General features: G+C 56.2%; 1 protein-coding gene across 1 annotated transcript; it reads right to left on the minus strand.

The window, feature by feature from the left end:
• Positions 1-41: 41 nt before the first annotated feature.
• Positions 42-23,645, minus strand: KASH5 (KASH domain containing 5). The gene is made up of 20 exons (XM_044922165.1): positions 23,586-23,645; positions 21,451-21,588; positions 17,430-17,534; positions 16,739-16,925; positions 16,193-16,257; positions 14,674-14,740; positions 14,264-14,425; positions 13,700-13,817; positions 13,324-13,374; positions 8,207-8,284; positions 7,893-7,949; positions 7,533-7,592; positions 6,868-6,932; positions 6,618-6,705; positions 6,180-6,302; positions 4,266-4,324; positions 2,157-2,202; positions 611-675; positions 408-524; positions 42-281 (listed from the first exon to the last, which is right to left on the minus strand). The coding sequence occupies exons 2-20, from the start codon at positions 21,491-21,493 to the stop codon at positions 140-142; spliced, it is 1,698 nt and encodes a 565-aa protein (XP_044778100.1). The 5' UTR covers positions 21,494-21,588; positions 23,586-23,645; the 3' UTR covers positions 42-139.

The raw sequence follows: 23,645 nt of genomic DNA on the forward strand, positions 1-23,645 counted from the left end.
CCCAGTACAGGGGTGTGGATCCTGGAGCACTGTATCTGGGGTCCCCGTACTGGGGTCCCCCCAGCTCGAGGTGGCACAACAGTGGTAATAACAGTAGGATTCCCGGGGAATTCTCTGACTAGACCTTGCTCTGAGCGGCTCACACAGGCGGCGGCTGGAGGTAGCAGAGCTGGAGGTGGGGCCAGGTGGGGGGCGGGGACCGGCCCAGGAGCAGGAGGGAGAACAGCAGGAGCAGCAGCAGGCCCAGGAGGGGTGCCGGGGCCAGCGGGGGCCGAGCGACCCTGGTGGGAGGCAGTCCGGTGCTTCGGGAGGGCCCCGGGGTGGGGGGTGGCTGGTGCTGTCTCAGCAGGGGGCAATGCCCCAACGCGTGACGGCCACCCTCCTTCTGGAGCCGCTTCGGGGCGCACCTGAACGGCTGGGGCTGCAGCGGGGGCAGGCAGAGCTGGCCCGAGACAGGCCTCCTGACTGGGACCAGCTCTTTCCGCACAGGCACCAGGGCTTGCCTCGGCTCGGGCTCGGCTGGGCTGCGGGACGGAAAGGAGGGCGGGGCAATCACGCTGGACTTTGCCTCTGCCTCCAGGCCCCTTCCAGTCCCCGTGGGTCCTGTTACCTCTGAGGAGGGCTTCCTGGAACGTCTTCAGGGTGAGGGTCCCCCAGAGGGCTGGGGAGATTGGCCTAGAAGGACAAAGGAGACAAACTTGAGACCCTCGGTCCCGGATTGTGAAAGGCCCTTGGTTCAGGCCACTGCACAGAAGTGACCACATGGAAGTGGGTGGAACACAGTGAGACACCTTGCCGGGTTGGGTTCCCAGCCCTGCCGGCTTCCAGCTGCATGTCCCTTGGAAGCTCACCCTGCATCTCCATGCCCCACTTTCCCCATCTGCTGGACAGGGTCGGCGACAGTCCCCAGCTCACAGGGCCAAAGGGGAGTCTGCATGAGGGAACGCAGGTCAAAAGCAAAAAAGCGGGAGGGCGCTTGGAGCAGTGCCTGGCGCATAGTGGGCGCTCAGTAATTATGGGAGCTGTTCAAAATTACTATTTCCATTTGCACCTGATTCTGCAAGCATCTAAGCTCCCTGAGGGCAGAGACCCCATCTTCTCCAGGAGTCCAACCCTGTGCTGGCCCTAGTCCAGCGTGGGCGCTCTTCCTGCCTGCGTCAGAACCTGCAGGTGCTTTAAGATGAAAGCCCCAAGTATTCCTCCAGGGGCCACCTCACCCCCATGTCCCTCTGAAAGGGCGCCCCCTCTGTTGGCCTTGGGCTTTCCCACCCGTGGATGCTGATGATGGCAGTAAGAGCAATAATAAAGAATAACAGGGGCCACCAGACTCAGCCCCTCCCCTTCACCACAGCCACCTACTGTGCGCCTGCTCTGTGTGTGTGGGGGCTTTCCCGTGGTCCTTAAGCAACACCCCCCCGCGTGCGTGCACACACACACACACACAACTGGGAGAGATGGGAGTCAACTCAGCTGTGAGGAAACTGACGTGGGGCCCAGTCTCTGTGGAAGAGAGTGGGAGGTGGGCTTTGGGGTCAGGCTGCTCAGAGAGACCATCTTGGAGGGTTTGGACCCCGAAGGGGCCCAGATGCCTGGCACACGTTCGGGCTCTCACATTCCTACCCTGAGGACCACGGGCTCCCCACCTCTCCTCCCCGAGCTTCCCTCCACTCGCCTGCCTTGAGAATGGGGATTGGCACCTGCACCTCGCCCTGCGGCTTCGAGGAGCAAAGCAGCTGGTGTGTGTGGTGCCAGGCGGGGGAGCCGTCACAGGCGCTGTGCCCCAGAGAGTTCTGGGGCTGGCTGGGGAGGGCCCGGCCCCTTCCTGTGTGTGGGCGCATGTGCGTGTGCATTTTCGCATTCCGGGGGTGTAGCCACGTCTATGAGGCCTGTGGTTTAGTGGCTGCAGCCCTGTGTGTGTGCTTGGGGGTCCCCCGGGAACATTCTGGCCGCCCACTGGCCTGCAGGCCTCCCCCCACGGCTCTGTCCGCTCTCATTAGCCATAGCAAGGGCCTTGTTATCTCTTGGCCAAATGATTTTTCTGTCTGCTCAGGAGAAGTGGGGGTGTGGGTGAGGGCTGGGAGAAGCCGCCACTGTGTCACCCTCCTCAAGGGCCCAGAGTGGGTGGGGACCGGAAAGGGGTGCTGGGGACTGCCTACCGTGATCTGGGGCTCTGCTTCCTCCTCTTCTTCTCTTCTGGGCAACCTGAGGGGACAACAGAATCACCCTAAGCATCTTCCCTTGGCCTGGCTCCTGTTCGCCCACCGTGGAGCTGGATGAGCCTTTATTTAATTTTATTTTTTTTAAAGATTTTATTTATTTATTTGACAGAGAGAGACACAGCGAGAGAGGGGACAGAAGCAGGGGGAGTGGGAGAGGGAGAAGCAGGCTCTCTGCCAAGCAGGGAGCCCGATGCGGGGCTTGATCCCAGGACCCTGGGACCATGACCTGAGCCAAAGGCAGATGCTTAACGACAGCCACCCAGGCGCCCCTGGATGAGCCTTTAAAGCAGGGGTCTTAATGGGGACCGGGCATCATGGATGGGCCTGGGGGTGTCCTGGAGCCCCATGAGCAAACTGCTGTGTGTAGGTCAGTGTGCATATTTTGCAGGGGAATTTTCAACAAACTCTCAAAAGAGTGTGTGACCCCCAAAAAGGGTAGGAGGGTCTCTTAATCAAACTGGCTTTCTCTTCTGCTATTTTTCTGGCTGATGCCGTAGCTGGGAGCTAGGCTTCTACTCTCTTACTCTCCCAAACACCAGAGACTCAGAGCTCCCCAAGACTCCAGGGCAGGTGTAGACCCACCCCCCACTTAGTGCCTGGGGGCGTTGTGCCATTTTCAGTGAGTCTCAATCTTACTGGGTCTTCTTTTAGGACTGAGATTCCAGAAGCCAACTGTGTGAGCAATTCCCCCCACAAATCATTTCTCTTCAGTGTGCAAGCCCCCAACCTCTGCCCCTCCAGGGTTGCAGCTGCCTGAGCCCCTGATATACCTATTTGGGGACTTAGACCTCAAGCTGCCCAGCCCAGGTGCCCCTTAGAGACCCAGATGTCCATACCACTGGCTACCACCTTCACTGGGGACCAGGGGTCCGGCCCTCCAGCTGTCACCACCTTGACACCCTCAGGACACAGCTGTGTCTTCAACTAGCACCCAAAAAGTGCTAGTAAGCTAGGCTGGTAAGCCCCCAGCCTCTGCCCAGTCAGAAACACAGCGGTCTCATCCCCTGGAACTGATACTTGGACCCCAGGTGGCTCCTCCCCCAGCACCTCTCAAGATCCAAACCCTCACCCCTAGTCACCTTTAGGGGCCACGGGATTCACCACCTCGTTTCCAGCTTCCCAGTCTGCAGATCTCACTGCCCTGCTCCCGGGAAACTCAGATGTCCAGCCCCCGCCCCCGCTGCTGCTCAGCCCCTTCTCCCTTCCCTTCCCCGGTGATGCAGGGGGAGGTCATAGCTCTGGAGCCCCCCTCCTGCCCAATCTCAGTTTTCTCAGACAAGTCCAATTAGAGGCCAGTGGCAGGCAGCCTCATTAGTTGTCTCAGCCAAGAGCCTGAAAAGAGGGGAGGGGAGGGGCGGGAGGCACCACAGGAAACCACAGGCCCCAAGGCCAGGCCTGAGGAGGCTGCGCCCAGACATCTAGGGCTTTATCTCTCCTCAGAGGCCTGCAGCCGAGCTTCCTAACAATCACAGGGCTGGGGCTCCACGGCACTGATGCTCACACCACCCCCATCCTGGGATTTGAACCCAGGCTGTCTGATTCCAGAGTCCCCGATTGTCTCCTAACTACCTGGATGTTCTCCAAGGGCCGGTCTGGGTTTCCTTCATCCCAGGGTTCCCTGGAGGCCTTGGGAGAGGTGTGTTCAGTGACAAGTGACCCAGTGACTGAGCTGTCCCATCAGCCAGACAACTGTCTTCTTGTCTAAGAGTTTCCTATATGAGTACTGCTCCTACGGGACCCCATTCAAGCATCATGTCCCCAGGAAGCCTTCCCCCCCCCAGGTGGCTCCAAGTGCCAGATGCCCTCCCAGAACCAGCTGGGTCAGAGTCTGTTTCCCTCTAGACCAGGAGACACTGAAGGCAGGGCTGGGGATGGCTCATCCTGGTTCACAGGCCAAGGGTCACTTCAGTGGGAGGGAATGAATGAATGAAGGAGTGAATGATGTGCAACTCCCTCCAGGGCTTTTCCAGTCCTTGTACACTGTCTAAGAATGTGGTGCCCCCCCCCAAGGCAGGGGGATGGCTCTGGAAGGAACAAGCTTCTTACCACATCGATCGCTCCTTCCTTCCTCCCTGAGGGTGCGCTGGTTCTCCCTGCAAGTTTCTCTGTGGGAAAAGGAAAGGTTAGGTCTCCCGGGCTGTGACACCTGCAAGAATTCACCACCTGCTTCTAAAACCTGCCCTCCTCTTGGGCTCCCTCCCTGCCCCCAGCCATCCTGTGGCTTGATGGAGAAAAGTACGATCTCCCCACTTGATTTACAGGGAATTCCTGTTGTGATTGGGCCTCATGGCTCCCTAGCCACCTGCCACTCCCTCTGCTACCCAAGCGTGTTCTATGCTTTCATGCCCCACATCCCCGCATGTGTGCTTTCCGCTGCCAGGAAGGTTTCTCTCTCCTGACACCACTCAATTTCTCTCTCTTCTCTGAAATAAACTCAAGTGTCAGTTTCCCTATGACACCTCTCTAGTCTCCCATCTGACGGGTTCTCCCTTTGCTAGGCTCCCTCAGGGCCCACCCCCCACCTCTGCATACCCATCACACTGCATGGGGATGGCCGTACGCACGATCTCCCCACCAGGCCCTGAGCAGCTCCGAGCCATAGCTCCAGGACCTGGAGCCGGTGGCACCCTGAGGCCTGGGTCGGCACTCCCCTGGATGGGGCATGGAGAGCTCCCAGTGGAATTCACTCTGACTCACACCTCCTCGGAGGGATGTGACTCTGTCGCCCACAGGCTGTGTGACTGGGGACGGATGACCTCTCTGAGCCTTGGTTTCCCACAGGTAACAGGATGAGGGGTGAGGTTGCCTACCTCGCAGAGATACGGGGGGAAGTAAATGAAAAATCAGGGGCGCCTGTGTGGCTCAGTCAGTTAAGTGGTTAAGCATCTGACTCTGGGTTTCAGCTCAGGGCATGATCTCAGGGTCATGAGATCAAGCCCCCTGTTGGCTCCGTGCTCAGCGTGGAGTCTGCTTGAGAATGTCTTTCTCCCTCTCCCTCTGCTCGTCCCCCAGCTTGTGCTCACGCTCTCTCTCTTAAATAAATAAATCTTAAAAAAAAATTCAAACAGGGTGCCTGGGTGGCTCAGATGGTTGGGTGTCTGCCTTCGGCTCAGGTTGTGATCCCAGGGTCCTGGAATCGAGTCCCGTATCGGGCTCCTTGCTTAGCGGGGAGCCTGCTTCTCCCTCTGCCTCTCTCTCTCTCTGTCTCTTATGAATAAATAAATAAAATCTTAAAAAAAAAATCAAACAGCACGGGTTTTGAAGGGAAACACAGAAATTTCTCTCAACCCAGGGAGAAAATGAGCAAAGAAATGAGTTTCTCCTTTAAGAATGGTGAACAGTATAATTCTGAAGCGGTATTATTTTCAAGACAATGCAGTTACAGAGCTGTTAGCAATATTTTCTTTAAAAAAAAGAGAAACAGAGAGACTTCTGGCACTAATAGATTAAAATCTCTTTTCTGTTGTGGACATTGAAGATGAGTTGTCTCGATCGTTTCGACAGATGTTGAAATATTGCTCAGGTAACTACAGAAGTCATAAAACAACTGCTATGGGTGAGTTCAAGATTTCACAGTGGGCTTGCTAAGCTGCTCTTAAGGGTGCCTTGTATCCCAAAAGTAAAAGCTTAATGTATCTTTATGGTGTTCGGAGGAACGATTCATTTCTTAGCTTCCCCCGGCAGGACCATTGTAAATGCAGTGCTTCCTGACAGTGTTTTCGCAACGACAGAACTACCACTGTGCAGTTTGCGTTTGCTTTGCTTGCTCTTGTCTACTCCCCTTGCGGGCCAGTCCCCAGAGGACAGGGATGGTGTCCTGCTTGGCTTGGGCTCTGTGTCCAGCAGGCCCTCGGTCAACGTTTGCCCGTGGAATGGGCAGCAAGCTCGTGGCACATGGAGTTCCAGGCCCCTTTCCCAGCTCCTGGACTCCAGTGGTCTTGGAGCCCCTCCCACGCTCACCTGTGCCCCAGTTGGGGCTTCAGGCGGAAATTCCACTTCCTCATCCATCTCAAGGATGACCTCCTCCCACTGCCACACGCCACACAGAGGGCTGGCGAGAGTGGCGGCTGCCACTTCTTGTTTCTGGCAGAGGAGAAGCCGTGTCTGAGGCCAGGGAGGGCCAGGTGAAGGCACAAGATGAGTCAGAGATGGGAATGGACATGGGCTGAGGCATGGGGTGAGAGAAGACGGCGGTGGGGGGTGCTGGGGTGAGGCTGGGCTGGGGAGCAGGTAGAGGCAGGACCTGGGAAGGGTTTGGCAGCAGGACCAAGGACTGGGGTAGGGATGAGGTGAAGGACTGAGATGGTCCTGGAGGGGAGATGGGTAGGGTGAGAATCAGGGCTGGGTCAGAGCTGTGGCGGGCAGTGGGTTGGGGTGTTCTCGAGGAGCCGGGCCCACCTGCCGAATGGCCTCGATCTCCACGCCCAGTGATGGGGGCAGCAGCCTGGTCCAGCCCACTCTTCTCGCCTGGGCCCCTTCCGGTAGCCTGGCCACATGGTCAAGAGGGGAAGGCTGTCTCTGTGCCTGCCCCCTATCTGTCAGTCAACCCACTCTGGGGTGGCTGCTCTGCCCACTTTGTGGCTGGAGGTTGGGGGTCCCTGCCTTTGGGCTCCCCTCCTGCCTCCTTCACCCCTGACGTTCCACTCACTCATCCGGCCCCTCATGGGTCTGACTCAGCTGCTCCTCCAGGTGTGAGATTTCCAGCCTCAGTTCCTGCAAAGGAGGGAGTGGGGAACCCCTGCCTCTCTGTTCTTCTCCATCTGCCAGCCTTGGGCTCCTCTTACAGTCAATCCCACTCCCCTGACTTCTTTGGGCTTCTCCAGACACATATTGCCAAGGGACAAGGGGGAAGAAAGCAGTGACAGAAACTTAGGAAGCCAAAGAGAGACAGAGAGCAGCAGGAACCCAGAAGATAACCCACCAGCCAGGAAAATTAAGAACAAGAGACATGGATGGACACAGATTCACAGAGAGGCAAAAGACACACGAGGTGTAGGATACTCGTAACGATCAGGGGCCAACAGAGAGTAGAGTCGCCCCTGGAGACAGACAGACTAGATCAAAGAAAGGCAGACACATAGAAAGATGAGCAGGGGAGATGCGGTGACAAAACCCCCACAGAGAAAGAAACTAGACCGGAGGTGGAGATACACAGAGGGAGAGAGAGAGAGAGAGGAACAGAGGACAAGTGAAAAGGCAGGAGAGAGACACAGACTCCACAAGACGGACGGGGGCAGAAAGAGGCATGAACTGCAGAGATGGCAGAAGATCGGGGCCAGGCAGGGGGCCGAGGGTGGGAGGGCAGCTGGCTACCTGGGTCGTCGTTCTGTACTCCTCCAACGTCTTGGCCAGACTCTCCACGTGGCGAGTGCGCTGGGGAAGCCCAAAGCCCACTGAGATGGGGCCCAGCCCCGCAAAGATGCAGAGGCAGGGGTAGGGGAGACTGGCAGGGTGAGCCTGGGGGAAGAGCTAGGGCCTGAGGGAGAGCATCAGGTTTCTAGATCCTGCAGGGACAGGCTTGCCACACCGGGGGAACCCTCTGACCTCTCTGGGCTGCTTATCCAGGGATGAGACCCAGGCAGGACTCCCCTTTCCAGACCTTGGGGCAGGGGCAGGGGATGGCCAGGAGCACATGGAAGGCAAATGTCACCTCACCACCCCCAGGCCACTCACCTCCGAGAGGACAGCATCTCGTTGGCAAATGAGGCTTTCACACTCATAGAGCTGCCGCTGCCAAGGAAGGAGCCCGTCCATCTGTCCAGCCTCCCAGGAGAGGCCTCAGCCGGTGCTGCCCTCCCTAGCCCACCCAACTCTCCCAAGTCCCGCTCCTCAACCTCCCACGATGTCTCTGGACATCAGCCACCCAGAGAGGGATTTTAGCCGAGCTTCCGGGAGCCCTGGGAGCCTGCTGGCTTGATGAAGTCCCCAGCTCTCACTCGACTGGAGCGGTTGAAACTGGTAGAAATGACCCCAGGGAGGGGTGGCACCTTCAAAGCCTCCTTCTCCGTGGCCAGCTCCTCACTCCTCCTTTTGACTCCATTCTGCTCAGCCAGTAGCTTCCCGTTCTGGAAGAAGGAACGGCCACTTCAGCCAACGGCAATGTTAGCATGCGCAGCAACATTTCCTGAACACCTGACGGGCAACAACAGGCCTTGTGCCGAGCACTTTATATATCTGGGCCCATTGAATCCCTCCACCCACCCTATGAGATCTCAGGTGTGATTTATCTGTGCGTCACTGGGTGCTTGTCTGTAAAACATGGAGATGAGATAGGACCTACTTCACGGGGCTGATAACAGTATCTGTGAGCACGTTCTGAGCATCTTGCAACTGTTACCTCACTTCTTCTCCCCCATTGTGCAGATAAAGGCAAGTCTGGCATAGAAAGGTTGAGCACCCCCCTCCCCCAGGTCATACAGGTGGTCATTCGTGCAAACACGCGCTACTGTATGTTAATAAGCACAAAGCATTTAGAAGGGCGCCTGGCACATACCGAATGTTCAGGAAATGTAAAATATGTTTTTATTATTTTTTAAAATATTATTTATTTGATAGAGAGAGAGACAGTGACAGAGGGAACACAAGCAGGGGGAGCGGGAGAGGGAGAAGCAGACTTCCCGCTGGGCAGGGAGCCCGATGTGGGGCTCGATCCCAGGACACTGGGACCATGACCTGAGCCGAAGGCAGACGCTTAACAACTGAGCCACCCAGGCACCCCGTAAAATATGTGTTTTAAAGATACTTTCAAAACTTCATGTTCTAAATGTTTCTCACACACACATAAGTAAAAATACCAGTATAATGGACTCCCACTGCCCACCGCCCAACTTCAATAATTATTTACATTTTCCTAGTTTCTTCTCTATTCTCCCAAGTTAGTTTTTTTTGGGGGGGGGGGTTTGTTTTGTTTTGTTTTAACAGATAACTCTAAAGCAAATGCCAGGTAGCCTGTGATTTCTACCTAGAATGACTCCAGCATTTTAATTTCCTATGTAAGGAATTTTTTACTTTACCAAACTCACAATATCACAATCACTCTTAAGAAAAGTAATAATTCCCATATCGAATTTGTGGTTTTTTTTTTTTTTTTTGGTTGTCTCACAAAAGTCTTTCCACATTTAGTTTGTTTGCATGAAGATCCAAACAAGGTCTGCTGTGGCTTTTGATTGAAATATCTCATTTCTTTTCCTCTGACAGTGGTCGCCCACCTGTCCCAACCCAGGCACTTTTGGGGGGCCCATCTTTTGGGGAAGAAATCAGGTTATTTGTCCCGTAGAATTGGTGCATTTGGATTTGGCTTCTTGAGTTCTCATTCCCTCCACAGGACGTTCACCATGTTCCTCCAACCTCTTCATTTCCTCCAAACTGGTGGGTAGATCCAGGACCCTGTCCAGGCTCCTGTTCAATCTTTTGGCAGGAAGATTTCCTGGGTGCTGCTATGCATGTCACATTGTGCCATTTGGGAGGAATGTCATGTCTGGTTGTTAATGTTTTTATTGGCATCACCCTCTGATTTTACAGAGGAAATTGACGAGTGGAAGGGCTAAGAAACTTGGCCAAGGTCACATGGTAAGTGAGTGGACTCAAACCCAAATCTAACTCCAAATGCTGCACTTATAACCCCCAGACTCTCTGAGCCAGACGCAGCCCCAGGTGAGAATGGGGAACCAGCTTCATCTCTGGCCTCAGGGAGCTCATCGCTAGAGGTGGGGGCCAGTGCAGAAGCAGATGATAACAACTTGGGAGGTAGACTCTGATGAGGCCTAGGGCCTGGGCCCTCTGGAGCCCAGATGAGGGGCTTCTTGAAGAGGCAGTGCTGGGGCACTCCAAGTCCTCCAGGGGGAGAATTATCCGAGAAAACAAGGGGGCCAGGAGAGGGGCAGCTCACGCCAGCCATGAAATGGGATCCGATGATAAAATGGCCCCAAACCCAGTCTAGAGTTTCCAGGCACCAAAAACTCAGCAACTTGCACTAACTTCAATGTGAAGCGGCCATGGGCAAAAGCATTTCAGGGCAGAGAGGCAGTTGGACTTCCCTTGCCACGCCCCTCCTCCCTATGCCCCTGGGGACACCAAGGCCAGTTCCTCCCTCTTCAGCTGGCTGGGCTCCAAGTCCTCCATTAGCCATCCCTCCTTCTTGGTCTCTGCGGGCCTGGGCTGCCAGGTGAAGGGCAGAGGAAGGACAGGCCAGGAATGCTATGTCAACATCTGTCCACCTGGTGGGGATTTGGAGGCTGGGTCCTGGGCCACCGGGCAGGGAACCTGGTTACTCAGTCTCTCCTTCCTTCTTCGGCAGTAACCCGAGCCCTGGTCTGTAGATTCTCTGTAGGAAAGTCGAGTGTCTGAGTGTCCCTTACTCCAGCATTATTCTCCTGTAACTTGAGAACTCGATCTATAGATGCTCTGTAGGCTGCTGTGGGGAGGGGAAAGGTAGGGGGGAGAAGTCAACCAAGAATAGCTCCGGTTTATTGAGCGCCTAGGATGTCCCAGGCGCTGCTCAAGGCACTTGACCTGGCAGCAGGCCTTCTGGGCTGGGAGGAGGCAGAGACTGCCGACTGCGATTCACCCTGCTTATTCCTTCTGCTTTCGTTGGGGGTCCACTCTCTGCCTGGGCAGGCGGGTCCTAGCTCCACCCTGCGGGGTGAATAAGAGGGGGATCTCGGCAGATTCGGGAGAACTGGCTGGTTAGCTAACCCAGCAGCCATTCTCACCCCCTCTCACTTTCCCATCTCCCACTCCGGAGGCTGAGCAAGGTCAGATATTCTCCCAGCCTCCCTTGCAGCTGGGGGTGTCATGTGATCCAGTTCCTGCCAGTGCAATAGAAGAGAGGTATGCTGGGGTGGTGGGTATAGTGGGGGTGCTTCTGGAAAAGCTTTTCCTTCTGATGAAAGGAGAGCCATGAGAGGAGCATTAGCTGGGCCCTCTTGCCCCTCTCTGTCCTGCTTTGAATGAGACCACGAGGGCAGAGCTGTTGCAGCCATCTGTGATCATGAGGCCACAGGCCAATGAACATGCCTGTCACCAAACCAACACAGAGAACTTCAAAGTCTCTTGTTAAGGAAATGATGTCCTTCAGATTGAAGCCACCATTTCTTTGGTGTTCTCTTCCTTGGAGCTGAAAGTATTCTGGCCCATCCGGGGTTGGATTACCCATGCCAGGGAGTGGTTTGGCTATAATCATATGATGTCACTTTAGCCAATAAGATATAAGAGAGAGGTTCTGCCATGGGGCTGTAGGGAAAATTTCTCCTTGTTCTTAAAAAGAGATGTTCTGGAAGAAAACAGTCACATCTGTGTGCACCCCATGCCTCACACTGTGGCAGCCATCCCGTGGTGAGATTCCCATTGTCCCAGAGGACGGAATTTTCATGGAAGAGCCAGAGAACAATAGTGGAAAAGTTTTGGATTTAAATGTAAAAGCCATAATACAGATGTAGGACAAAGAGATTTGGGGGGATTGGGCAGAATCAGTATCATTGCCTGGACTGGGCAGAGATCCTTAGGGCGGGGGAGGGGCATAGGAGGGTCAAAGAAGAGAGCAGTAGAGGGAAAACAGGCCCTGCGGCAGCCCCAAGCCCCGGGTTAGCTGCGAGGGGTTTAGAGGTAGGATGCAGTTGAACCATGCAACCCCTGGGATGTCTGGGAATCCGAGAGGAGGCATTTCTCAGCTCAGTCTCAGAACCAGCAAGGCCTGTGAGTAACAGAATGGAGATGGCTGTGTGAGGAGAGGAGGCAGAGAGGCCCAGCGAGGCCCCTTGTGGCCACAAAGAGTCTCAGGAAAGCAGCTAAGCCTCCTCTGTGGCCCTGGAAGGGTGTGGAAGGGGCTGAGGGAGAGCCCCCAGAGGCCCTCGTGTGTTGGGGGGTCCAGAGGTCCACTGCCAGCAGATGCAGTGAGGACTGTATGTCCAGAGACCAGAGGCAATGCCAGCCTCCCAGTGGATGCCAGCATGTGATGGTGACTAAGGCTGAGGACCAGATGGGATGATGAACATCAATCTTGTGACGAGCAGACAGAATAGACGTTGAGGGAGGACTGCCGCCTCCTGGAGCACTGAGATGCCGTGTGTGTCTCCAGCAACTTAGATGCCACCTTGCAGGGGGGCGGTGACGAGTTTCATCAAGTGATGAGTTTCAGTTTCCACCTAAAAAGGACTAGGTGGGGGGCGCCTGGGTGGCTCAGTTGTTGAGCAACTGCCTTCGGCTCAGGTCATGGTCCCAGGGCCCTGGGATCGAGTCCCATATCGGGGTCTGCGGGAGGCCTGCTTCTCCCTCTCCCACTCCCCCTGCTTGTGTTCCCTCTCTCACTGTGTCTCTCTCTGTCAAATAAATAAATAAAATCTTTAAAAAAAAAAAAAAAGAAAAGGACTAGGTGGGCCCAGATTTACTAAGATGATGTTCTCTTCTCTGTGCCAGATGGAACGGGGCTTGAATCAGACATGCAGACATGCAGTTGAACTGGGCCATTCCAGACAGCGTGCGAAGCCCTGGGCTGAGCACTGTCATTTATTTCTAGAACAATCCTGCCGAGCAATTAGCCTCCTCCCATTCTCAGAGAATAAAACAAAGGCTGGGGAAGGGGGAGTCACATGCCTGAAGGTGGCCTGTCTTGTAAGTGGCAGAGATGCGATGTAAACTCAGGGCTGACTTCAAGGCCTGTGTTCCACCATAAAAAAATGCTAATATATGAACAACACTGGTTAACTTTCAGCGAGCACTTCCCGTGGGTCCTGCCTCATGCCTAAGACTACAAGCATCCTCGTGTTTAAATCTCACACCACCCGATGAGGGAGATTCTGTTATTTTGCCCACTGTTACAGGTGAGGACACCGAGGTACAGAGAGGAGATGGACCGGCCCATGCTTATGTAGGCAGCCCCAGCGTGAGCCCAGGCAGTTCGCCCCATGTCCCACACTCTTACCAACCAGGGCAGTTCTCACACGCCGTCATGTGACCTTCAGAGACACTTGTACATTATTGGGATTCCGGGACCTCCCTCTACACACTGTCAGGGTGTTTGGGTGCAGGCTGCCGGGGGTGTTTGGGGGCAGCAGGGGTAGGGCGGGAAGGGGGAAGAGGTAGGGGTGGGCACTGGGCCTCAGCTCACCTCCTCCTGCAGAGTCTCCATCTCGGCCACCAGATGCTGCTGCTCCTTCTCCTGAACGGCCCCAGAGAGAGGACAAAGGCTCCTTCTGGGGCCTCCTTGCCCCCATATTGCCCTTCTCCCACCCCTGGGAACCCATCTCGGGTCTGGGTCCTGGAGGAGCAAGTCTGGGAGCCCTGAGGGCTCCTGCTGTCCCCTCTGTCACGAGAGGGGTGGCAAATAGATCTGGACCCTGAGTCTGGGGCAAGCAGAACCTGGAGTCAGGGAGGAAGCCAGGGTAACCTCTGCCCCTTCCCATTCCATTGTCAGGCTCTGTTGCTCAGACTCCAAGAAGGGGGGAAAGATGAGGGCACCTTTGTGCCCCTTGCCCAGAACCCACCGTCTGCCGGGCCTGGGCCAGGAGGCTGCGATTCTGTTCCTCCAGGCTCTTGGCCAGAGTCTTCAGGTCCTCCAGCTCCTCATCCACAGCCTTGGCACACTGCAGAGCCTGCTGGGTACTGAGTGGGGGTGGGGCGGGGGGGGCCGCACGGAAGGGAAACAGAGACCAGAGAGACAGATCCACTCAGACAGTCAGAAGCAACAGAGAAATCCTGACAGGGACCTGGGAGTGGGGCACAGAGACCCAGAGGGAAAAGCAGGGAAAGAACCTAGTGTAGGAGACAGAGACCCAGTTTCTACCTAAAAGACTAAGGGGGTGGGACAGAGACCTGGAAAGAACAGGAGACTAAAATAGGGGGAACATGACGGACATGAGAAAGAGCACAGGGACAGGCATAGGCCGCTGATATGAAGACGCAGAGAAGAAGAGAAAAGGGAGCCTGAACCCAAGAGGCTGAGAGACCAGAACCAGGGAGACACAAAAGAGAAAGAGGAAGAGCAGAAGGGGACAGTGCAGGGTCGAAGACAGGGCAGGAGGTGCAGGGAGAGCACGCAGAGAGCCCACCTGCGAAGCTGCTTGCGCAGGGCCGAGATCTCCTCCCCCAAGCGTGCAGACCCCTCCTCAGCCGTCTCCACGCTGCGCTGGAGCTTGGCGTTCTCCCCCGCCAGCCTGCGGTTGCTGAGCTCCAGGTCCTCCAGGCTGCTCAGCAGGTCGTTGGTGGTGGGCCTGGGGTCAGGGAGGGGCTGGTTACCGGCCACAGCCCCCACCTCCCTTGGGGGGGTAGTGGCGGTGGTGGGCAGATGAGGCTCTTCTGGAGAAAGGAACAGGACAGAGACTGCCCTGCTCTCCTGGGGCTAGCAGCACAGCCCCACCCCCATCCCGTCCCTCACCCACCCCTGAAGGACCCAGAGCCCTATGGCAGGGAGGCCGGAGGGCATGGGCAGCAGGGAGGGCAGGTCGGGGAGCATAGGTACAGCTCAGGTCTGGGGTCTTCGCCTCCAAAGCTCTCCAGGTTGGCTGGCTCCTCGGCTTCTGGGCATCCTGGAGGGAGAGAGACAGAGGGTGGTAGGCTCCCCGGTGACCTTAGGCGTCGCGGAGCCCCACGACTTGGGCTTGGCCTCCACTAGCCTCACCCTCGCATTTGCCCTGGGTCATCTCATCTGCTCCTGGGCTACGATTATATCCACCATCCGAAAGGCCTCTTGCTCATTGGTACTCTAAGCTCAGGCTGGATCTCTCTTGTAGCCCTGAATTCATCACACCCAGCCCTGGGCAGCAGCACCTCAGCTACCCCCAAACCTGTCCCTCTTCCGGGTTTCCCTCCCCACCAACTCACCCAGCCACTGGGCTGTCCTGGCTCCCTTGCTCCTCCTCATCCCCACAGTACCCCCCCCAGAGTCCTGGCTCTGACCTTCTTCCCTGACTCTGTTCCACTCTCCTCTCTGTCGTGGCCAGTCCTGGCTCAGGCTTCTCCCTCTCCTCCTGGACCCTCACCACAACCTCATCCCCAGCCTCCTGGCCTCCTGGTCTCCAGCCTCCTCGTCCTATCCTTCCCCCACCCAGAGGGGTGTTTCCTCAACAGGAGCTGACCTGCCCCTCCCCTGGCCCCAATTGGAAGACGCTCAAGAGAATGTCAAGAAAGCTGTTTTCTAGGGGCGCCTGGGGGGCTCAGTTGGTTGAGCGACTGCCTTCGGCTCAGGTCATGATCCTGGAGTCCCGGGATCGAGTCCCGCATCGGGCTCCCTGCTCGGCGGGGAGCTTGCTTCTCCCTCTGACCCTCCCCCCTCTCATGTGCTCTCTCTTTCATGCTCTCTCTCAAATAAATAAATAAAATCTTTAAAAAAAAAAGAAAAGAAAGCTGTTTTTTAATTTGTTTTGTTTTTGTAAGGTATAACAGGAACAGTTTTTTATGGAGCACCTCCTATGTGTGAGGTTCTAGGGATAAAATGCGGAACGGATCAACTAACCAAACAGCAGGGCAGGTAACTGAATCAGAAGGTCAGATTTCTCCAGGAAAGCAATGCAGGTCTGTGAGTGAGCCTGGACAGCCAGGGACCTTAGCCCGGGGTATCCGGGGGCTTCCCCAGGTGTGGGAAGTTTAGGGAGAACCATCTGAGCAGAGGAGCATGGTGGGCAGGCCCGCAGCACATTCCAGGCTGAGCCAGGAGGCCCAAGGGAGCAGGGACTAGAGAGTAGGCAGGAGCCCAATGACGCTGACAAGGAGAGGTAGGCAGGGCCTTGCATGCCTCAATGATAGGTCTGCAGTAGGGGGAGGACTTGGAACCAGACCCTGAAGGAAAAAAACCCCAAAGCTCAGTGAAGGTGGGGAGGCAGCCATGGAGGTGCCTAGAAAGCCAAACTCACAGCTCCAGGAGAGAAGCAAAGGTTCCAGGGGTCCCACCCAATGCCCCTGGCTCCCATCCCCAGGTGGGAAGTCCCTCCCACTGTCTGACCCTGGGCCTGCCTGCTTCATTCTATATATAGTAGTCTTACCAGATGGCAGTTGCTGGGAGGTCAGGGCCCCCTTGAAGGCTGTCTCCTCTTCCAGCTCTAATCCCCTGTATCAAAGGGATGAGGCTTAGAGCCCCCTGCAGCCACCCCCAATCCTGACCAGCCACACAGGGGGATTGCTGGTGGCGAGAGGAGGGGCCGGGTCAGGTGAGAGCAGGAGCACTGAGAGCACCACGGTGGGGAGGAAGGCAAGGCCAGATGGCAAGAGCCCTAGGCCAGATGGAAAAGCAGGAGGGGCAAGGACTGGGTTTGGAGAAGGGATGGGGAGGGGCCTCTGTCAGCCCCCCAGTACCCCCACGTCTCCCTCTTCCAGCCCCTTTTATTTTTGCCTCCCCATCCCAGGAACTCTGTCTGCAGACCTTCCACCCCATCCCCCCAACCCCATCTCTTCACTTTTCTCTCCTCCTCAGCCTCCTTCAAACCACAGTTAGGTTCCTGTGCCCAAAGGGTGCTGGCAGCAGTAAGCAGGTGTAAGGTTAGATCTTAGGAAGGACTTCCCAGGGGAGGGTTGGCAGTGCAGAGACCCACCCATCCAACTGACAGGCAGCGATCCAGTCCCGCATGACGGCCAGGAAGGTGTCCAAGTCCACAGTGGCCTGAGGGCCCTCCCCATTGGGGTCCAGGTTGCAGGCCAGTGTTTGGAGGCGTGCATCCTGGGGGTCCTGTCCTGTCACAGCCTCCAGATAGGCTAGTACATGGGTCACAGCCACAATGCCTGGAGACAGAGCATGCTGTGAGGGAGTCTGGGGCAGGTGGGGGTAGGGGCAGGCGATGGCTTGAAAGTAGGAGGACCCCAGCGGCTGGGCTGGTGACACCCCTGCACCACGGCTTAACCCAGACACTTTGGGAAAGTCCTTCCCTTCCTCTGAGTCAAACTTTTCACCTGGAAATAGAGCCCAACCATTGTCACTCAGAGGGTGGACCAAAGAGGACCTGCTGTACCCCATCGGGCCCACAGTGGCTGCCCTCCCACATACCTCTCCCCACGCCCTACCCTCTTCCATTAATGTCCTCACCCTGAATGGCCTCCATCCTTTTATCCACTTCCTTTCTGAAGCTTCCCACAATCACCCACCTCGCCCTGCAGGTCCCCCAAGAAGGGGCCCTAGTCCATCCCTCTCTCTATGGCTCCCTAGTTCCCAGCCACCCTCCCCCATCCCTTATTACTACTTGTGTCTCCCAGGCCCACTGCTGCCTGGCCCCATTCTGCACCCCCAACCTGTCCTTTGGGTGTCACAAGCTTCGAATGTAGAGTTGAGTATTTGCTCCTCCAAGCTCAGCAGCGTCCCCAGACTCCCCTCCTCCAGCTGGTCCCAAAGGTACACTAGGGAGACAAGAGGGTCAGTCCGCCTGTGAGAAGGGGGACAAGAAGAGAAGGAGTGACCCTAGGTCCTGTGCTCCTGCAGAGGGGAGGGAATTCATTCTGAGCTACTTGGAGTGGGGGCTGGTGGGGAACAGCAGGAAGCTTCAGAGAGGGGACAGCAACGTAAGGGTCTTTGAGTGGCTTCCTAGCTCCATACCCTGAGGATGTGGGCCCCATCTCTCAGGCCAGAAGTCCCCCCTGCTGTCTAATCCTTTGTGTCCAAGCCACTCAGGAGCCCAGATAACAAACAAAGGCTCTGAGACCACCTTTTCCTCATCTCTTCCCTTACCGCCCAGGCTCTGCTCAGAGGGGGCTAGGGGCGGAGGAGGGCAAAGAAGAGAGGATTCTGGGAGGAGCTGAGGGTGAAGGGGGGCCCCGGGAGCCAGGAACAATCCAATAAGGCGCGGGCAGCCTGGATCGATTCTGCCGGCTGCATCTCCGGTCTCCTTGCATGCCTGGGGGGCGGGGTCTCTCTCCTACCTGAATCCCCGAGGCTGGTGTCATTGGCGCCCACAGCCAGGGGCCCAAGATGAGAGGGGGTGGGTGATCTAGGTAAGGCAGGCGGTGGGGGAGCAGTTAGGAGCTCAGAGCCCAGCCATACAACTGTGGGCAAGTCGATTCTCCTTTCAGAGCCTCAGTTTACCCACCAGTAAAATGGGCAGGTAGTGATCCCCCACCCCCAGGGCTGGGAGTGTTATGTTTGTGTATGGGAACAGCCCTCCCAACATACACATACAACGTGCATGTCCCCGGGTCTGTTTGTACACTGCTGTATCCACAGTGCCTGCATATAGTAAGCACTCAATAGATGCTCCAAGATACAGAAGATCCTCCACCCTTGGAGTTACTGGATTCCATGTCTCTGGGACTGTAAGTGACCTTCCAGGCTCCCTGCCCTGCCCTTCAACAACCTGGTATAGCAGCAGGCCCAGCACAGGCTGCTGGGTCTGACAGACCCAAGGGGCAACCCGAGCAAGGAGCATAGACTCTCTGAGCCTCAGTTTCTTCCTCTGGAAAAAGGGGGTGTTCCCTCCCTCCTAGAGAAGAAGTGAGATAAAATCTAGAAAGGCCCTGGGCCCAAGGCCTGGCATGTGGTGGAGGCTCAATCACAGAGCTGAACATTTATCTAGCAGTTAGTAGATGCCCTTCCTCTTCTGGGGGTTTTCTATGGACCATGGTGGCTGCTATTAGCCCCACATTACAGATGAGAATATTCATTCAGTCATGGAGAAGTTAGGAACTTGCCCCAGGTCACCTGTTCAACATATGAATGCTCTTTTTTTTTTTAAAGTATGGGCTCCGTGGGGCGCCTGGGTGGCTCAGTCCTTGGGTTTCTGCCTTTGGCCTGGGTAGTGGTCCCAGGGTCCTGGGATCGAGCCCCGCATCCGGCTCTCTGCTCTGCGGGAGGACTGCTTCTCCCTCTCCCTCTCCCCCTGCTTGTGTCCCCTCTCTCGCTGTGTCTCTGTCAAATAAATAAATAAAATCTTAAAAAAAAAAAAAAAAGTATGGGCTCCGTGCCCAATGTGGGACTTGAACTCACGATCCTGAGATCAAGAGTCGCTCTGCCGACTGAGGCCCGCAGGAGTCCATGAGCGCTCTATCTAATTCCTTTTACTCTCCGGGGTTCTTTGTAGAGAGCTAAAATTCATTCCCCTCAGGTTTGAATGTTTGAACACATGCTCCTAGGGAAGGGGGGAGGGGACCCAGAGTTAGGGGACATGAGGGCCCCTGCTGGGGCTTTATCTCCTCTCGCTGTGCTCCCCAGGTTATGGAGGAGGACCAGGAGCCCAGGGAGCTCACAGGCCTCGAGAGCTCACTCCCCAGGGCTGCTCAGCCAGGGAGAGCAGAGCCAGACTCAGCCTTGGACCCTCTGGCTCAGGGGATCCGCACAGGTCCACGGTCACTTCCTGGGACCCCCCAGGAACATGTCACTGCTTCTCCTGTTCTCTTCATTTCCGTCCTCAGTGTCTCTACCTCTCTCTGTGTCTCTGTCTCTGCCCTTCTCTGGTTTTCTCTCTGGCTCCTCCTCTCCATCTTCCTCCCCATCCCTCTCTTTCTGGAGCCTTGCCTCTGTTTTCATCCTCCCCATTTCTCCATCTCTGGGTTCTTTTTCCATATCTCGGCGACTCTCCGTTCCCCAAGCCTCTGTCTCCTTGCTCCACTGTCTCCGCTTCTTTCCCCCCGCCCCCAGCCTTCCTCTGTCTGTCTCCATCTCTCCCGGGTGTGTCCTTCCTTTTCCTTCAGGAGCCTCCCAAAGCTGGCTGAGCCCTCGCCCACGGGAGCGGTGGCCGCACGCCCTCTGCTGGTGCCCACGAAGTTGCCATGTCAGTCACTCTGTCCATCTGCCCTCCGGACCCCGAACCCAGGTGTCTGCCTCCTGCCTTCCCCTCCGGAAAGCCTCCTGAGGCCAGAGTCCAGGCCTGCGGCCTTGAGAAAAGACACAGGCTCTGCTGCTGGACGCTGGAAGCCTCGAAAAAAGGGTCCTGCCTCTCCCCTAGGGTGGGAGCCTCCTCCCCCATCACAATGAGCTCTCCCACTTAGCAGGTGAATTTCAGAGAGGGCCACCCAGCGTCTCCCTGCTTCTTCCTCCCAAAGCCGGCTTTCACGCCGCTTTGGTCTGCATCCATCCAAACAATCAAGGACTATAATTGAGCGCCTATGAGTCGACATTGTTTTAGTGCGGCCACTTGCCACACGCGGTTCTTGAGTATTTAAACTGTGGCGCGTGCAAATTGAGATGCTCTGTTAGCGTAAACTACACACCAGATCTTGAAGCCCTGGTATGAAAAAAAAAAAAAGAATATCTCTGATATATTTTTATATTAATTACACACCAAAAGGATACAATTTTGGATATATTAGGTTAAATAAATCTATTGTTCCCATTCATTTTGACTGTTTCTTTTTTCTTTTAAATGTGGCTACTTGGGGGGGGCGCCTGGGTGGCTCAGTCGTTAAGCGTCTGCTTTCGGCTCAGGTCATGATCCCGGGTGCTGGGATCGAGCCCCGCATCGGGCTCCTCGCTCAGCAGGAAGCCTGCTTCTCCCTCTCCCACTCCCCCTGTTTGTGTTCCCTCTCTCGCTGTGTCTCTCTCTGTCAAATACATAAATAAATAAATCTTTAAAAAAAAAATGTGGCTACTTGGGGCTCCTGGGTGGCCCAGTCGTTTGGGCAGCCGACTCTTGATTTCAGCTTGGGTCATGATCTCAGTGTCCTGGGATCAAGCCCCGCATGGGGCTCTGCACTTAGCAGGGAGTCTGTTTGAGGTTCTCTTTCCCTCGCCCTCTGCCCCACCCCCTCCACTCTCTCTCTCAAATAAATATATAAATCTTTAAAAAATTAAAAAAAAACTAAATGTGGTTACTAACAAAATTTAAAATTACACTTATGGCTGGCATGTTGGACAGTGCTGCTCTAGGGACCGGGAATACCAGAGTGAATAAAACAGACCCCACCTCATGGAACTCAAGTTCTAGTGGGAGAGACAGAGATGAAACAGACAGACGAACAGATGAAGAGAGGCAGGAGAGGGGAGAGAATGTGAAAGTAAGCTTTTCAAAGGAAGCAGAGATCTGAATGAAGTGAGGGCTGAGCCAGCAAGTTGTTAGGGAAGGGTGCTCTGCGCAGAGGGCACAGCGCGTGCAAAGGTTTCTGCTCTAGCTGCCCCAGAGCAAACCAGATGCGGTGTCCAGACTGGTGGGCACAGAGCAGGTTCTTCAACTACAGCTCGCTCCCCCACTCCCACCCTGCACACCAAGGTGGAGGCTGGGACACCCTAAGCCACCTCTCCCAAGTCCCCGAGGCACAACCTGGCACCCACTCACCCACTGCTCCCTCCTCATCCTCCCATGGGGCAAACAGGGGGCCAGCCACCTACTTTTCGCAGTGGGGCCACCCGCCCTGCTCTCTGGCACATCCATGGGCCACCCTGGTCGCTCTGCGGCTGCTGGAGAAACTAACAGCCCGCCTCCATCACTGGGAGGGGCTGACAAAGGCTCGAATGCTCTGAGAGCTCCTGGAAGGACAAATGGGAATGGCCTCCTCAGACCAGCCACCCTGCCCCACCTGTGCCCCAGGCCGCTCTGGGTTCTCAGAACCTGTTTGCCCACCCCTGCCACGACCAGAGCAGCTCCCGCTCAGACCTGTTTATGGATTGGAGGTGTGGGCTGGGAAAACGGGGGGGCCGAGGAGTGGGCAGCAGAGATCAAACAGGGGGCTAGTGGGTGCGGGTCACGGCCTCCTTGCTTCCCTTCCACCCTTCCTCCCCACAGCCTGTCAAGTCCCTAACCTTGTCCTTCCTGCCCTATGACTCTACCTTGTCCCCTCCTCTCCTTCCCTACAGCTCTGGGCCAGGCCCCATCCTCTTCCCCCTGGACCCTCATCTTATCCTCCTCCCCGGCCTCCCAGTCTCCAGGCTTTCCCCTCCTGTCCATCTGCGCAGGGCCCCAGAGCTGACCTGCCCCTCCCCTGCTCCCCAGCACCCCAGGGACAGAGCCTAGACCCTGGACCCGGCATCGAAGGCCCTGCATGGCCTGGCCCTGCCTGCCTTCCCACCCCAAATCACACCTGCAGCTCCAGCAGCTCTGAACTGCATGCTCTCCCCCCACATTGGCTGGCTGTTCCCACCTCCGGGTCTCTGCCTGGGACACCCTCCTTTCCAGCCCTTCCTGTCTTGGCTCACATGTCCCCTCTGGGAAAATGTTTCTGAATGAGCTGCTGTCTCTGGGTTTCCACACTGCCCCAGGCCTCATCTCTCCTGCTTCAACACCCCCCCACCCCCCACCATGGAGCCCTAGTGCCCTCAGGACTAAGTCCCAGCCCCTCTGGCGGGTGTGGGACACAGTGCTCCCTATAATTCCTTGCCTCTTTTTGTCACTTTTCTCTCCATTGGCCGACCTCCAGGTCCCTCACCCTCGTTACAGCCATGGGAACTCTGCATCTTTCCATGGTCTTCCCACACCACCCTCACCTGTGGCCCCTGCCCTGGCTCACAGCCTCCCTGGGGAGCCTTCCCTCAGTCCCTGGACCAGTTAGGGATTCCCTCCTCTGTGCCCTGACAATGACCTGTCCTGCCTCCATTATAACCAGGTTGACCATATGACTTACTGTCCCAACTCCAAGACACTTTCAAGAGTGAGAAGGGTGCTATTAATAATTACACTGGACAACAATGCCCATCGGGGGTGAATTGGGCACCCTGGGGCAAATGGTCAAAACAGGGTCACCTGGGGCCTGTCTGTCCTCACCCCACCTGCTCGTCGCCCCTTTCCTCACCAAGTCCTCCCCCCAGCCTGCTCTCCCTGGCACCAGCCGGGTCCACACTCCTTGGCAGCTTTTAGAATGTCCTAGAAAGAGTGGCCTTTGAGGAGAGACCCTTCCAGGGTTTGGACAATGCGGGAGGGTGCAGAGGGGGGTGATGGCTGTGGGGCCTGAGTGGGGAAGGGTCTGGCACTGGGAGCCCCTGACAGGGATTGTGGGGGGCGGGGTGGGGGGTAAACTCCTGGTGAGGGACGGAGGGAGGGTCTTTGACAGGGCAGGTTCGAGCAGGAGGAGGCCACAGGCAGGATTTAAGGGGGTCTGGATCTTAGAAGGGTCTCGACCAGGTTTCTGGGGCGTCTCTGGATTTCTGGGGGTGTCTGGATTTCAGAGGTCTCTGAGAGGATCTGGGAGGGGAAACTGACAGGAGTTTTGGCGGGTTTGACGAGACTTCTGGGGATCTCTGACAGGACCTTGGGGGAGGGGCGGGGTGTAACAGGATTTTGGGGGGGTAGTCTGGCAGGCTCTGAGGGACAAGTCTGACAGAATTTCGAGAAGATTCTGACAAGATTTCAGGGGTCATCTATTGGACTTCCTCCTGAGTCCTTTTCAGTATTTCTGAGGGTATCTATCTGGTCAGGATTTCTAGAAAACTTTTAACAAGATTTGGAAGGCCTTGATATTGGGGACGCTCCCCCACGATTCGGGGGCTCTGACAGGGCTTCTCTGGGGAACCTCGCCACAGCCAGGACGCACCTGGGTCCACGTCCTAGTCCCGGGACACAGCCGGGGGCCACGACTGACCAACGGCAGTTG

This window comes from Neomonachus schauinslandi, chromosome 16 (assembly GCF_002201575.2).
Source record: "Neomonachus schauinslandi chromosome 16, ASM220157v2, whole genome shotgun sequence".
In the NCBI taxonomy this organism is placed as follows: domain Eukaryota; kingdom Metazoa; phylum Chordata; class Mammalia; order Carnivora; family Phocidae; genus Neomonachus; species Neomonachus schauinslandi.